This window comes from Scyliorhinus torazame, chromosome 30, assembly GCF_047496885.1.
Source record: "Scyliorhinus torazame isolate Kashiwa2021f chromosome 30, sScyTor2.1, whole genome shotgun sequence".
Lineage (NCBI taxonomy): Eukaryota > Metazoa > Chordata > Chondrichthyes > Carcharhiniformes > Scyliorhinidae > Scyliorhinus > Scyliorhinus torazame.
Genome location: NC_092736.1, coordinates 1,969,184 through 1,986,200, shown reverse-complemented (window position 1 = coordinate 1,986,200; position 17,017 = coordinate 1,969,184). Strand labels below are relative to the sequence as shown.

The window sequence follows — 17,017 nt, the reverse complement described above, 5'->3', positions numbered from 1 at the left end:
GGGGGAGTGAGGGGGGGGGGAGTGAGGGGGGGGGAGTGAGGGGGGGGAGTGAGGGGGGGGGGAGTGAGGGGGGGGAGTGGGGGGGGGGGAGTGAGGGGGGGGGGGTGGGTGGGGGGGGAGTGGGGGGGGGAGTGAGGGGGGGGGAGTGAGGGGGGGGGAGTGAGGGGGGGGGTGTGGGGGGGGGGGAGTGAGGGGGGGGAGTGAGGGGGGGGGAGTGGGGGGGGGGGTGGGGGGGGGGGTGGGGGGGGGGGTGGGGGGGGGGTGGGGGGGGGTGGGGGGGGGGTGGGGGGGGGAGTGGGGGGGGGGAGTGAGGGGGGGGGTGTGAGGGGGGGGGAGTGAGGGGGGGGGGTGGGGGGGGGGGAGTGAGGGGGGGGGGTGGGTGGGGGGGGGAGTGGGGGGGGGAGTGAGGGGGGGGGAGTGAGGGGGGGAGTGAGGGGGGGGGGTGGGGGGGGGAGTGGGGGGGGGGGGTGGGGGGGGGTGGGGGGGGGAGTGAGGGGAGGGGGTGAGGGGGGGGGGGGTGGTGAGGGGGGGGGGGGGAGTGAGGGGGGGGGAGTGAGGGGGGGAGGGGGGGGGAGTGAGGGGGGGGTGGGGGGGGGAGGGGGGGTGTGTGGGGAGGGAGTGAGGGGGGAGGGGGTGTGGGGGGGAGGGGGTTTGGGGGGGGGGGGGGGTGTGTGTGGGGGGGGGGTGAGGGGGGGGGGGGTGAAGATTGTTCACTGGGCGGTACCAGACTGACCAGAAAGCAACTCACCGGGCAGCCTCCAGTCTGTCAGCGGACAACAGGGGCGGGGCTGTGGGCGGCGGGGGCGGGGCTGGAGTACCGGGGGCGGGGCTGGAGTACCGGGGGGCGGGGCTGGAGGACCAGGGACTTTGGTGACGGCGTCGTGCAGCTAGGAGGGCGGGACAATGGACGTCGCGCGGTGCGGAGGGCGGGACTATGGAGGGGGCCGGCGGCGTGGGGACGCGGCGCGCGCTTGCGGGCGGCGAAACCCGCGAACCGGTGATGTCACAGAGGGGCAACTGTTGTGCAGCGGAAGCGGGCTGGTAGCGGGGCGGAAGTGACGGCGCGGGCCTGGCGGGTGGGCGCAGGCTGCGGGCGGCGCGGGTGTCGCCGGGAGAGGGAGCGCGGCCCAGTCCCTTTGTTGCGGTAACGCTGCCCGGGGGGAGGAGAGAGCGGGAGCGAAGCCGGAGGCAGGGACACCCCCACACAGCAGCCCTCACACACCCCCACACAGCAGTCCTCACACACTCCCACACAGCAGCCCTCACACACAACAACATGGACTCGGACGAGGGCTACATGTATGATGAGGACGAGTACAGCGAGGAGAGCGAGCCCGAGGATAACTTCGAGATCGGGGAGGTGGAGATGCAGGAGCCGGGCCTGGAGCCCGGCCAGGACGGCGACGGGGTGGGCGGCGGAGGCGGCGGCGGACTGGGAGGCCTGGGCGGACTGGGAGGCCTGGGCGCCGAGCAGGAGGAGGAGGATTACCGCTACGAGGTGCTGAGCGCCGACCAGATCGTCCAGCACATGGTGGAGTGCATCCGCGAGGTCAACGAGGTCATCGAGGTAAGGCCCAGGCGGCCGGGGCGCCGCAGGAAAGCCCGCTGAAAGCCTGAGCAAGCAGGCCTCGGGCCTGAGGCCTCGCACCAGGCCCACTCAAACTGAGCAGGGGGGGACAGGCAGAATGGTGGGGGCAGGCTGGGGAGGGGGAATAGTGAGGGGAGGGGGATAGTGAGTGGAGGGGGCTGTGAGTGTGAGGGGATTGGACAGTGAGTGAGGCTAAGTGTGAGGGGGCTGATTCCTCCCTGGCCTCCTCCCCCCCTCGGCCTGGGGATGACTGACCAGTTTTTGATCAGGATCCTGGGCTCCACTGGGACTTGCAACAAGAACCAGGAGAGGAGGGCAGCCAGCTTTCCCTCTGCTCACTGTCTGAATCTGATCCCCGGCTGTCTAATAATGTGACACAAATTCTCTGCTCATTGTGTGTATGTGTTCGGGGGAAACAGGATGAAACCTCCATCAGTCCCTGTTTTTTTTCTAGGTATGTGGCACATTCTTTTCCTGTTATGTTCAATATTCCTGATAGAGGAAATTAAATTCCCTCGTTTGGGTAGACTCTAATGAATCAACTGGAGTTGATGGGTTTTCACCCTGCCCGTGGTTTTGATTGTACTGCAGCTTTTAGTCCGCTGGTGGAAATTGATATTTGGATCACTTGGCTTGAGCAACTGATGTTGGTAACAACCAAGTTGGCTGCTGCTCATTGAGTTATCTTGTCTTTTCGCCAACAGCTTTTCTGCCTTGTTGGTGTCCTGCACTGTCCTTGCCACTTCACCTAGACAGCTCAGTAAAAAGAGAAAATCAAATTATTCAAGTTGACACGAGTTTTATGTTCTTAAAGCATTGGCAAAGGTGTGATCTCACCACAAGCTAGCATACAGCTCTCTGCCTGCAACATTTGGAAATGGATGGGAGCGCAGAACATTGAGCTGGAGTTTTTATGTGGGAGTTTGGCCTTAGTCTTGGAAGAGGTTAAGGTGAGAGCTCGCCTGGATTAGATATTATAACAATACTTTATTTGACTAGTTTTAACAAAGTTCACCCATAACACACGAGGCTGCTGGCCTCCACACTCCAACTGCTTATATCCGATATGTTTAAGCCCGTTTTCCCGAACCTCACGACTCAGCGGCTTTGGAAAGGTCTTCAACCTGAAACAGAATTCTGTTTTTCTCCACCGATATATTTCCTGAATATTTCCAGCAATTTTATTCCCAAATTTTATTCATTTCCAATAGCTTTGCACTTATGTTAACTGAATGTATTTGATGCATGGTCGGAAGAGGTTGGGAAAATGAGGCAGTGCTCATTTTGAAATGTTTTCGCTTCACAAAGCAGAGAAGTTCTAGTTTTAGTGTTCTGAGTTGGAGTCAGTGGTGCCTATTCTATGGACCATGAAGCCTATCGGCAATCGTCTTTTTTGTTTAAAAGTGACATGCCATCAAGTGTTTATCAAGAATCTGGGGGAGGGGGGGGAACAGCACGGTGGAGCCGTGGGTTAGCACTGCTGCCTCACGGCGTCGAGGTCCCAGGTTCGATCCCGGCTCTGGGTCACTGTCCGTGTGGAGTTTGCACATTCTCCCCGTGTCTGCGTGGGTTTCGCCCCCACAACCCAAAGATGTGCAGGGTAGGTGGATTGGCCACGCTAAATTGCCCCTTAATTGGAAAAAATAATTGGGTACTCTAAATTGATATTGAAAAAAAACTGGGAGAAGAAAATAAAGTGAATTATAGTCAGAATTAATGGTCAAAATACTGAACTTAATCCTGACCATAAAAAGCCTAAGCAGAATAAGGTTGGGCTGCATGAAGATCTCATTGCAGTTCCTGACACTGAATAGCCACATCACTATAAACACAGACCGTATTCAGAACAGATGGAAACTTACTTTCTGCAAGGTTATGTTATCTCATCACCTGAAAAAGCAGAAATAGCAGCCATGTTTGAACCTTGGGTTACTTTTCATTAAAATGCCAGAGTCACCATTAACCAGAAACTGAACTGAAGCAGTCACATGAGTCCTGCGAGTAGTAGAATCGGTCAGAGGCTGTGTATTCTGTGATAAGTGATCTGACCACCCTGACTTCCAAATTCTGTCCACCATCGATAAGGGCACAAGTCAGGAGTGTGATGAAATACCCTCCGTTAGGTTGGATCAGTCAGTTCCAACAACAAAGGAGCTTGACACCATCCAGAACAAAGTGGCCCATTGATTGGCACCACATCCCCCTCCCCCCCCAACTTAAAGATTCAGTGTACCCAATAATAACTCGCCAGTTTTCAATAGTCAGACCATGTATCTTTGAAGACCTGAAGAAACTTGGAGTTTTAGTTGCTGCTCATTGATGTGCTTGGCAACACAACGTGGATTTAATGCCAGCACTGAAAGGTCACCAACCTTCTAGGATTCAACATGTTCGTTGTATTAATACCTGTGTGTTTCACTGCCACATTAGCAAAATCTGTATTTAAGTTTATCATTGGGTAATGTGAAACATTAATTTGCCAAATTTGTAGTGACAGCACAAGATATTTTAGCTGAGTGAGCTCTCTGTTTAAGGACCAACTGTTTGGGATTTTCAAGTTAACAGGTGTGGATGAGTTGGTCACTATCTGGTGATCGTTAAGCCTGATCCAGTCTTTACCTGAGATCTATGTCCATGGGTTCATTGAACAATCAGGAGTAGAAACTTTGTTTGAATCCTTCCCCCGCTCTGTCAGGGCCGACCTTGAGGCAACCTTTGGAATTCCAATTCACACACACAACAGTGGTGGGGGAGTCACCTTTTGGAACTAACATCCAGCTGTGACTGGAAGCTGACATTTGAAATGCTGCAGACTTGTGTCATTCAGTGTTCCATTCAAAAATGTAATTATGCTGCATTTTCAGTAGAGATCCCAGTACATGGATGAGCCCAGGGGAAGGGGAGGTAATGTATTTTTGGTTGACAATACCAGAACCACCAGAAGTGAATCCAATAATCTCCAGAGTGATGAAAATTAAATTCCCCAAGTTATTTACAAAAGCAATAGCTATTTTGAACAGAAGCCTAATTGGCCTCTGTGGGTGGGATCCCAGAATTTGAAGCCCATGCTCCAGTTCGATGCAAGCCGATTTCTCTCTCTCCAATTTACTCCCCATTTCTGGAATGTTCCAGTACTTGCTGGTGTACAGTTCCATGCGTACGTCAATACAGGCCATTCTTGCACGCTTGGTGGATGCCAAAGGGATATTTGGCCATGGTGGGGGGGAGGCACCATATTGTTTGTGTGCCCACACTTGCTGATCTGGCATCAGAACCTCCGCTGAAGGGCAGCACGGTGGGACAGTGGGTTAGCCCTGATGCCTCACGGTGCCGAGGTCCTAGGTTCGATCCCGGCTCTGGGTCACTGTCCGTGTGGAGTTTGCACATTCTGTGTTTGCGTGGGTTTCGTCCCCAAAGATGTGCTGGTTAGGTGGATTGGCCACGTTAAATTACCCCTTAATTGGAAAAAATGAATTGGGTGCTCTAAATTTATTTTTAAAAAGGACTTCAGCTGATTTCCCAAGGATCATATCTAGCCATCGCTGGCCCAGTAACACTCTTGCCTTTCCTGATTGAACTGTCAGGAAAGTTGGTCTTCTCTTTGAGTTCAATACTCTGTGAGAGCACAGTTTTTAATTTAACCGATAAGTTAAATTCATAAATGGGCCGCACGGTGACACAATGGTTAGCATTGCTGCCTCATTGGGTACTCTAAATTTAAAAAAAAGTTAAATTCATAACTTGTTTTGCATTACTGGTGGAAAATAACCTTTCTGCAAGGCTTTGATCCAATTTGAGGCATGTACGGCTTAATTCTGCCTGACCTATTCCAGTTTCTGCATCGTGATAGCATTTTTGATCAATTGTCTTGGGACAAGTGGCTTGGGATTGACCCTGACTGATAATTTTATTTCAAATGTCGAGGGTGCTTTGGAAATCTCAGAGTCTTTTTCTACAGTAAGAAGTTTTACAACACCAGGTTAAAGTCCAACAGGTTTGTTTCGATGTCACTAGCTTTCGGAGCGCTGCTCCTTCCTCAGGTGAATGAAGAGGTTTGTTCCAGAAACACACATATAGACAAATTCAAAGATGCCAGACAATGCTTGGAATGCGAGCATTAGCAGGTGATTAAATCTTTACAGATCCAGAGATGGGGTAACCCCAGGTTAAAGAGGTGTGAATTGTGTCAAGCCAGGACAGTTGGTAGGATTTTGCAGGCCAGATGGTGGGGGATGAATGTAATGCGACATGAATCCCAGGCCCCGGTTGAGGCCGCACTCGTGTGCGGAACTTGGCTGTAAGCTTCGACTCGGCGATTCTGCGCTGTTGCGCGCCCTGAAGGCCATGCCTCTTTTTCTACAAAAGTGGAAATTGATTTCTCCGAATTGTCCTATTATCAAATGTGAGGTTAGGTACTCTCACATTTTAGGCCTCAACCAGCAATGGCCTGGCTTGATGTATTAGGATTTCACCACAACCCGTCGGTGGGAGTGTGCAGTTTTCTTCAATGTGAAGACAGCACGCCTCCGGGTTCTGTAATTCTAAACTTGGGTTGTGTTTGGAGGGAGCATTTTGACCTGGTGAAATGCTTGGGTTACGGATTAGTCGCTGAGGAGCAGCTTGAAGGGAGAACTAAATATTATGAAATTTGACTTTTATTTGAGTTTATTTCCTTATGTGTAATCTATGTTCTTTGTAAAAGTATTGTGACTCCTCTGCACAGCAAGCTCAAGAGGAGTTTAGTGTTAGCACTTCCTCCAAAAGTTATAGATTTCCACTGGTATTATTAGAATGGAACCTCCAATTCTGTACCCAAAATGAGCAGCTGCTCAAAATAAACTCTTCTGGGTGGAACACTTCTGGGTTGACCTTAAATGGCATTGGAGTCACGGACACGGGCTCCGAACAGGGTGAATGGTTGCCTTCAGCCCAATACTATTGTTGCGCTAACCAAGATCAGAATGGATGATTTTTCCTTTGTTTGAGTGAGAGGACGGTAAGCCTGCCCGTCATTACTTTCAAGCTTGTCTGTATGGCGAGTGTGCAGGCAGATTGCTGGCTGTGGTCCAATCCTTGGCTGCTCACAGTTCACTGTCTTGCCGCTGACTCCCAGAGGTAACCAGGGTGGCAGAACCTTGCTCGCTCTGCCTGGCAGAGACTGAAAGTTGTGCCTGGGTGGGGCCACTTACATCTGAATCACTACTCACAGCAGCAAAGGCTCCCTACAGTGTGGTGTGAGGTTTATTGTGGGCTTGACATACTTTGCCGCGACCATCACATAGTCCTCAAAATGGTGGCAGGTCGCTGTTTAAATGTGCATTGAAATGTCTGCAGGGTGATGTATCACTCTTTACCTCCAGATCATACAGCCAGTGTACAGTCTGTAAATAGATTTTAATGTTTATTTGCTGGTGCAGCTTTCTGTGGATCAGGATCTAAATTAGCCAGATTGGGTATGTTTGCAATCATGTGGCAGAACCACACTTGCTGGCTCCACAGATCAGTTTTCTCTTGCTATTAATGAAAAGACTGTATATATTTATACACTATTATAGCTGTTAGCTTGACTTTTGTGTATTATTACTAAGGAGTTTCTTCCTACATCATGGTGAACTGAAAAATTCCCAGTGATATAAAGTATATATTCTGTCCTTCCAAACTTAGGCTATATCTGGAGATAATACATTGAATCGTATGGCAAAGTGGTAGCAGATCAAATGCTTCGCCCCCTATCTATATATATTCACACACGCGAACCAACTCAACAATCCGAAACAAAACACTGGGTTTATTCATTGACCATTCTTTAACACAGGTGGCTGTTGAGATGATGGTGTTATTTAAAAGATAACTCGAGAAATATTTCAGAAAGGGCAAGGAAATTTGAATTTGAGTAAATTGCTGGACACTTGTGAATGTGTGTGCTACTTCACATTGGAAAACATTTGTTACTCTAATCTTGTCTGGTGAATTGGACCATTCTACAGGGGACAAAGTCTCTCGGGATGTAATCCTATTAAGAGTTACTCTGAGGCTTGCTGTTGAGGTTTACAGCATACTCTGAACCCTTTGCCGAGATGTGTTTTTGATTGTTCCCACCCACTCATTTGTTATCTGGGCTGCAAGGTATTTGTGCCGTAGTCTGGTTTCAGTGATCTATTCGGTTATTTTTTAAAAATTGTTACATAAACCAAGATTCACAGGGGTTAGCTGATGGGAGGGTGGGGAGAGGGAGGTATGATGGTGGTGCTTGTTTGCATCATTATATGAGCTTACTTGCTACCTGCAGCTACCTCTCTAGCTCAAGAAAGTCCCTAGAGTCCTTTCCAACAACTTTCTATTGCTAGAACAAAGAACAATACAGCACAGGAACAGGCCCTTCGGCCCTCCAAGCCTGTATGGTCATGATACTAACCGTGGCCAAAGCCTTCAGCACTTCCTTGTGTCGTATCCCTTTATACCCATCGTATCCATGTATTTGTCAAGATACATTAATGGCATTCAAAAGGTATCTGCTTCCACAACCTCTCCTTGCAACACGTTCCAGGCACTCACCACCCTCTGTGCAAAATACCTGCCTCGCACATCTCCTCTAAACTTTGTCCCACAGACCTTAAACCTGTGCCCCCTGGTGACTGACCCCTCCACCCTGGGAAAGAGTGCCTGCCCAGCCTCTCCACATAGCTAACACCCTCCAGACCAGGCAACATCCTGGTAAACCTCCTCTGCACCCTCTCCAAAGCCTCAACATCTTTCTGGTAGTGTGGCGACCAGACTTGTGCGCAGTATTCCAAGTGCGGCTTTACCAAGGTTCTATACAACTGTAGCATGACTTGCCAGTTTTTATACTCGGTGCGCTGTCCAATGAAGCCAAGCATTCCGTATGCTTTCTTGACTACCGTGCCCACTTGTGTTGCCACTTTCAAAGATCTGTGGACCTGCACCCCCAGATATCTCTGACTTTCTATATTCCTAAAAGTTTTGCCATTTACGGTATATTTCCCCTTGATGTTGGACCTATCAAAATGCATTACCTCACATTTGTCTGGATTAAACTCATTTGCCATTTTCTCTGCCCAAGTCTCCAACCTATCTATGTCCTGTTGTATCTTCTGACAATCCTCAACACTATCTTCACTCCACCAACCTTGGTGTCATCCGCAAACTTGCTAATCAGACCAGCTACATTTTCCTCCAAATTGTTTATGTATACCACAAACAGCAGAGGCCCCAGCACCGATCCCTGTGGAGCACCACTGGTCACAACCTTTCATTCAGAAAAACACCCTTCCATTGCTACTCTCTGCCTTCTGTGACCGAGCCAGTTCTGTATCCATCTTACCACCTCACCTCTGATCCCGTGTGACTTCACCTTTTGTACCAGTCTGCCATGAGGCACCTTGTCAAAAGCTTTACTGAAGTCCATGTAAACAACATCCACTGCCCTCCCAATATCAATCATTTAGCTTTGTGGCCTGCTCACTCATGTGCTCCCGGTTTGTATATCAGGTATATCAGATGGCAAGCACTTAGTAGCACACTTGCTTCTGAATCCAACTCCACTACAGAATTTGAGCATATAAACTTGTCTGACCCTTTTGCACATTAAATGGAAGCTTGGCTCATACCAAAAATGAGAAGTAATTCAACATTGGACAATAAATGCTGACTTTGCTAGTGTTGCCCATAACCTATTAACAAATTCCCTGTGGAAATCCGAACACAATCCCCAAATTGAATTTAGCTTATTCTGCTATTTTAAATCAAGGCCCCATCATTGCCTCATGATTGAAAAGCAAAGGAAAGCTTCCTGAAAAGCAAGGGGGTGTGAAGCACTTGGGACGAAGGGGGTCAAAGGATACGGGGGAGGGCGGGGGGGGGGAGTTGGGATTAGGCTATTGAGTTGGATGATCAGCCATCATCATAATGAATGGCGAGCAGGCTCCCAGGGCCTCCTCTCCTCCTGCTCCTATTTTCCATGATATTAGGGGTAAGCAGGATGTGAAGTTGATATCCCCTCCCTTCCCACTCTGTCCCCATTCATTTCAGATTCAACAGATGCAGGCACATTCGTTAAAAAGTTTGTGCCTTTCAGAAATTCAGATTTTCAAAGCACTTTCCAGACACTTATGTCCGACTTGTGTGGTGGAGTCATATTGCGATGCAGGAAATGCGGCAGCCAATTTGAACCTTGTGGCGAAAAATTTGAAACTTGTGGCGAAATGAGCAATCCAGAAGAATGATTAGGTTATTTTTATAGGACTTTCCCATTCTTTTTAACCATAATGTAAAATGTGTCCCACCCTTGCCCCAGGTTCTCTCTTGAATCTGAGGCATTTCATTTCCTCATTTAGAAGTGTTTTTTCTACCATCTTGCATAATATCATCTGAAATACACATGGGGTGGGAACAGCTCACATAGCACACGCGGTAATTGCCCTCGAAGGAACAGTGTCTGTTCATCGCCTGTGTGGGCTTCAGCTGGAATAGTCACTTGATCTATCCACAAGCCCAGATCAGTATTCTGTCGGGGAGTGACTCATCCTCTGACTCTCCAAAACCTTTCCACCACCTCCAACAAACATGTCAGGAGAGTGAGTGCAGCTCCAACAACACTCCCAAGATCAACACGCCAGAGCAAAGCAGCCTGCTTGCGTTGTACATTCTCTATCACCTTCAGAATTCTCACCCTTCATCGCACAATGGCGAGGCTGTGCACCTTCTCTACCAGATGCAGTGTTGCCAAGGCTTCGGCAAACCCGTCACATCCATCGCCTAGTAAATCAAGGGCATTAGGAGCTTGGGGGGGTACCTGCGAGTTCCCTCATCTCCCTGACTTGGAACTATTTTGCTCTTCCTTCATCATCGCTCCATCAAAATCCTGGCATTCCCTCCCTGGCAGGGGCAGCGGCACTGTGGGTGTGCGGTGATTTGATAAGGAAGCTCACCACCATCTATGGGGCAATTAGAGATGGCCAATAAATGCTGGTCTTGCCAGTAATGTCCACATCCCATGAAGAAATCTTCAAAGTGTCTATTAGCCGCGTGTTAACCAGGGCAGGACCACTGTTTATGGAGTCTTTTTATTTACAATTTTGTTGACTCCAGATTGTATGTGTGACGATTGAGTCACGCTGCTGCTCCTGTGAGGTAGGACATATGGTAGGTAATGCTATCAACTAAATAAATAAAATTGAATAAAAAGCATTACATATGAAAATTCATTCACGTATAACTAGATTTGTTGGCTAGGTTTACTGAAGTCCATTGTATGTTTTTAATAATCCCATGTTATTTGTTCCTGATAGTGCACCAGTGTCTTATTACACAGCAACCAGAGACTCGTGACCTCAGCTACATTATAATGCATGATTGTGTTTGGTGGATTCCTATACTTGTAGTGCTAGATGGGGGGGGTTGTCCATGTTTACTCATTGTTAGGTGAGCCTCAAAGTCCCAGTTTTAAGAGTGGATACAGATTTGTTACTGATGATGGCAGTGGTGAATGAGAAATGAATTTGCGCAACATCATATCGTGTATCTGAAATAGCTGTGTTTTACAGAAAGCAAATCTCTTTTGCCGTGTACTGCTTGTTCGCAGCCGATATTGTGTGCCTAAACCCTATTAATGGTGGTTATTAAGCGAATAGTCCTTCAGCCAGTGCAGTTAAACCTTTTAACTGCAAGTACCAATTGGAACAAGGAGACTGGGATGTAATTTAACAACAGTTCCACAAATGCAGCCTAGATTATGTTCACTGGTGTGTTGAACTCTCAACCCTCTGACCCAGGGGTGGCAATGATACTTGAGATGCATCATGCAGTGGTTCAGTGCACCGGCTGAAGTGTTTTCTTCCAGCTGGAGAACTTTAGCACCAGTGTGACAATTCTGGATGTCAGCACCTTGTACAAAATTTAGCAGTGGAGGAAATCTAGAGAGGAGTTAACACCAGCTTCTGTCTGCAGTTAAAGATCTGAATCACAGGAAATGTGCTTCAAACTAAAGGCATTGTGTAATTTGATCTATTCTTTTACCCCCAGAATCCAGCCACAATCACGAGGATACTACTCAGCCACTTCAACTGGGATAAGGAGAAACTAATGGAAAGGTAAAATTGTCTGCTATGGGGGAGATAGTATGTGCAGTGTAAGGGTGTCAACTCTCAGGGCAATGGGACATTGACAACATTATTTCACATGCTGGAGTTAACCGGTCCTCCCATCTAGAAACATGTATCTTTAGCATTTGTCTTGAGCAATTTTAATAGGAAACAATAGACACAGTGTATTTCTACAAGAACAGGATCAACATTGGGCCCTGCTGACCACAGATCCATTGTGCAAAGTCATGGAAACCACACTTGGCTGCAGAGCCTGTTCCCTGGCCAGTAAGTTGACATCTAAGTGAATTGTGATGTTCTCTGGCTCATTGAAGGAGACACTCTTTTTATAAAAAAAAAAATAAAAAAATATATATATATTTTATTAAATTTTTCAAACAAAAATATTTCCGTTTTTACAACTCAACAAGAGATTATACATTAACTGGTAGATAGCATTATTTAAATAATATAGTGAGCTTACAACAAAAACTAAAAAGAAAAAACAAATCGCAAAAACACAGAATAGTGCTCTTCTCTTCTCCCCCCCCCCCCCCCCCCCTCCCCCTGGGTTGCTGCTGCTGTCATTTCTATCTTTTCATTATCGTTCCGCGAGATAGTCAAGGAACGGTTGCCACCGCCTGGAGAACCCCTGAGCCGATCCTCTCAACGCAAATTTTATTCGTTCCAATCCTATGAACCCTGCCATGTCGTTTATCCAAGCCTCCACGCCCGGGGGTTTCGCTTCCTTCCACATGAGTAGAATCCTACGCCGGGCTACTAGGGACACAAAGGCCAAAATATCGGCCTCTTTCGCCTCCTGCACTCCCGGCTCTTCTGCAACCCCAAATATAGCTAACCCCCAGCCTGGCTTGACCCGGACCTTCACCACCTTTGAAATTACCCTTGCCACACCCCCCCAGAACTCCTGCAGTGCCGGACACGAGCAGAACATGTGTGTGTGGTTCGCCGAGCTTCCTGAGCATCTCCCACACCTGTCCTCGACCCCGAAAAACCTGCTCAGTCTTGCTCCCGTCATATGTGCTCTATGTAGAACCTTAAATTGAATCAGGCTAAGCCTGGCACACGAGGACGAGGAATTTACCCTACTTGGGGCATCCGCCCAAAGCCCCGGCTCAATCTCTTCCCCCAGCTCTTCTTCCCATTTTCCCTTCAGCTCCTCTGTCATCGCCTCCCCCTCGTCATCATCTCCCGGTATATTTCGGACACTTTGCCCTCTCCAACCCATGCCCCTGAAATCACTCTATCTTGGATCCCCTGCGTCGGGAGCTGCGGAAATTCCCTCACCTGTTGCCTCGTAAATGCCCTCACTTGCATATATCTGAAGGCGTTCCCTGGGGGCAACTTATATTTTTCTTCTAGCGCTCCCAGACTTGCAAACGTCCCGTCTATATACAGGTCCTTCAGCTTCCTAATTCCTGCTCGTTGCCAACACTGGAACCCCCCATCCATCCTCCCTGGGACAAACCTGTGGTTATTCCTTATCGGGGACCACACCGAGGCACCCGTCACTCCCCTATGTCGCCTCCACTGCCCCCAGATCCTCAAGGTTGCCACCACCACTGGGTTTGTGGTGTACCTTTTCGGGGAGAACGGCAGCGGCGCCGTCACCAGCGCTTTTAGGCTCGTTCCCTTACAGAACGCCATCTCCAGCTTCATCCACGCTGCTCCCTCATCCACTTACAGACCATCGACACATTGGTGGCCCAATAGTAGTCGCTCAGACTCGGCAGCGCCAGTCCCCCTCTGTCCCTACTGCGTTGCAGGAACCCCCTCTTTACTCTCGGGGTCTTTCCTGCCCACATACAGCTCGTAATGCTCCTATCTATTTTTGAAAAAAAGGCCTTTGTGATCAGAATGGGGAGGCACTGAAACATGAAAAGAAACCTTGGGAGGACCACCATTTTAACTGCCTGCACTCTGCCCGCCAGCAATAGCGGCACCATATCCCACCTCTTAAAGTCCTCCTCCATCTGCTCCACCAGTCGCGTCAGGTTAAGTCTATGCAGGGTTCCCCAGTTCCTGGCCACCTGGATCCCCAGGTATCGGAAGTTCCTTACCACTCTCCTCAGCGGCAGATCGTCTATCCCCCTACCCTGTTCCCCGGGGTGCATTACAAAAAGCTCGCTCTTCCCCATATTTAGTTTATATCCCGAGAACTCTCCAAACTCCCTAAGTATCTGCATTACATCTGGCATCCCCTCTACCGGGTCCGCAATGTATAGCAGTAGATCACCCGCGTAGAGCGACACTCGGTGTTCCTCTCCCTCTCTAAGCCCCCCCCTCCACTTCTTAGAATCCCTCAGCGCTATGGCCAGTGGTTCAATTGCCAACGCGAACAGTAACGGGGACAGGGGACACCCTTGTCTTGTACCCCTATGTAGCCGAAAATACCCCGATCTTTGCCGGTTTGTGACTACGCTTGCCATCGGGGCCCCATATAAGAGTCTGACCCATCTAATAAACCCCTCACCGAACCCAAACCTCTTCAGCACCTCCCACAGATAGTCCCACTCCACCCTATCGAATGCCTTCTCTGCATCCATTGCCGCCACTATCTCTGCCTCCCCCTCCGGTGGGGGTGTCATCATCACCCCCAGCAACCTTTGTACATTAACATTCAGTTGTCTCCCCTTTACAAACCCTGTCTGATCGTCATGCACCACCCCTGGGACGAAATCCTCTATCCTTGTCGCCATCACTTTGGCCAGCAGTTTGGCATCTACACTTAGGAGTGAGATAGGCCTGTATGACCCGCATTGCAGCGGTCTTTATCTCGTTTCAGGATTAGCGACATCATCGCCTCCGATATTGTCGGGGGTAGCATTCCCCTTTCCTTAGCCTCATTAAAGGTTCTCGCCAAGAGCGGGGCCAACAGATCCATATACTTCCTGTAGAATTCCACCGGAAACCCGTCTGGTCCCGGGGCCTTCCCTGCCTGCATGTTCCCCAGTCCTTTAATCACCTCATCCACCTCGATTGGCGCCCCCAGACCTGCCACCTCCTGCCCCTTCACCTTCGGGAACCTTAGATGGTCCAGAAAGTGTAGCATTCCTTATTTTCCCCCCGGGGGTTGGGACTTGTATAGCCTCTCATAAAAGGTCTTGAACACCTCGTTCACTTTCCCTGCTCTCTGCTCCATATTTCCCGTTTTGTCCCTAACTCCCCCGATCTCTCTCGCCGCCGTCCTCTTCCGAAGTTGGTGGGCCAACTGCCGGCTCGCCTTTTCCCCATACTCATATTGCATCCCCTGTGCCTTCCTCCACTGTGCCTCTGCCTTTCCTGTGGTCAGCAGGTCAAACTCCGTCTGTAGTCTTCGTCTTTCTCTGTATCACCCTTCGTCTGGGGCCTCCGCATATTTTTTATCCACCCTTAAAATTTCCCCCACTAATCTCTCCCTTTCTTTGCCCTCTTGTTTCCCCTTGTGGGCTCTGATGGAGATCAGCTCTCCTCTAACCACTGCCTTCAGCGCTTCCCATACTACCCCTACCTGAACCTCCCCATCGTCGTTGACCTCCAGGTATCGCTCAAACACCCCCTCACCCTTCCGCAGACCCCCTCGCCCGCCAGTAGTCCCATATCTAGTCGCCAGAGTGGGCGCTGCTCCCTTTCCTCTCCTAGTTCCAGATCCACCCAATACGGGGCGTGGTCTGAAACAGCTATGTCGAGTACTCCGTTCCTGCCACCTTCGGGATCAGTGCCCTTCCCAAAACAAAAAAGTTTATCCGGGTGTATACCTTATGGACGTGGGAGAAGAAAGAGAACTCTTTAGCCATCGGCCTGGCGAATCTCCACGGATCCACTCCCCCCATTTGTTCCATAAATCCCTTAAGCACCTTGGCCGCTGCCGGCCTTCTCCCGGTCCTAGATCTGGACCGGTCCAGCCCTGGATCCAGCACTGTGTTAAAATCCCCCCCCCCCCCACATTATCAAATTTCCCACCTCCAGGTCCGGGATACGTCCCAGCATTCGCTTCATGGATCCCGCGTCATCCCAGTTCGGGGCATATACATTCACCAGCACAACCGCCTCTCCCTGCAGTCTGCCATTCACCATCACATATCTGCCCCCGCTGTCCACCACTATATTCTTAGCCTCGAATGATACACGTTTCCCCACCAATATTGCCACCCCTCTGTTTTTCGCGTCCAACCCTGAGTGGAATACCTGCCCCACCCATCCTTTTCTTAGTCTAACCTGATCCGCCACCTTCAGGTGCGTCTCCTGGAGCATGACTACGTCCGCCTTCAGTCTCTTTAAGTGCGCAAGCACCCGTGCCCTCTTAATCGGCCCATTTAAGCCTCTCACATTCCACGTGATCAGCCGGATTGGGGGGGCCATCCCCTTTTTTTAGGCCATCTCCTCATCCAAGTCCCGCGCACCCGTCTGTCCCCCAGGCAGCGCCATCCCGCTCCGACCACCTCATCTCTTACCAGCTCCCCCTTGCACTCAGCAGCAGCAACTCGGTTAATTTCTCCCCCCCCCCCGGCGAGACCCCCCTCTAGCTTGGTTACTCCCCCCATATTGCTTCCGGAAGTCACCTAACTCTGGCTGACCTCGGCTTCCCCCGTTCACTCTTTGACCTCCCTGCGTGTGGGGCTCCCTTCCTTCCTGCGCCTGTTTTCCCGCTATAATTTCCATAGCGCGGGAAAAATACCCGTGCTTTCCTCTCGGCCCCGCCCCCTATGGCGCAGTTCCCTCATTCCCCTTCCCTGTCCCTTTTCCCACCGGTGCCCACATTTCTTCGTGTCCCCCCCATCAGGGGGAGAAAAGATTCCCCGTCCAACATTGCTGTACAATAGCCCTCCCCTTTCCCCACTTTACATTCCTGTACCACCACCTCGCTGCTTCTCTCCAAACATCAAACTCTCAAATCTAGTCCAGTTTCTCTTGGATGAATGTCCATGCCTCATCCGCCGTCTCGAAGTAGTGGTGCTTGCCCTGGTGTGTGACCCACAATTGCGCCGGCTGCAGTATCCCAAATTTTATTTTCTTCCTTATGGAGCACCGCCTTGGCCCAGTTGAAGCTCGCCCTCCTTCTCGCCACCTCCGCACTCCAGTCCTGATACACCCGTATCACCGCATTCTCCCATTTGCTACTCCGTGCTTTCTTGGCCCAGTTCAGGACCATCTCTCTGTCCCTGTAGCGATGGAACTTCACCACTATTGCTCTTGGTGTTTCACCTGCCTTTGGTCTTCTCACGAGGACCCGGTACGCTCCCTCCACTTCCAGGGGGCCCGTTGGGGCCTTGGCTCCCATTAGTGTGTGGAGCATCGCGCTCACATAAGCCCCAACATCAGCTCCCTC

General features: G+C 50.2%; 1 protein-coding gene across 2 annotated transcripts in view; it reads left to right on the top strand.

Moving 5' to 3' along the window:
- Window positions 1–1,085: 1,085 nt before the first annotated feature.
- LOC140404310 (E3 ubiquitin-protein ligase ARIH1) overlaps window positions 1,086–17,017 on the top strand; it is a 96,215-nt gene continuing 80,283 nt past the window's right edge. For both annotated transcript variants that reach the window (XM_072492673.1, XM_072492674.1), the window contains exons 1-2: window positions 1,086–1,567; window positions 11,630–11,697. In XM_072492673.1, the coding sequence (XP_072348774.1) occupies window positions 1,277–1,567; window positions 11,630–11,697 (359 nt within the window). In that variant the 5' untranslated portion in view covers window positions 1,086–1,276. The remainder of the gene's footprint in view (window positions 1,568–11,629; window positions 11,698–17,017) is intronic.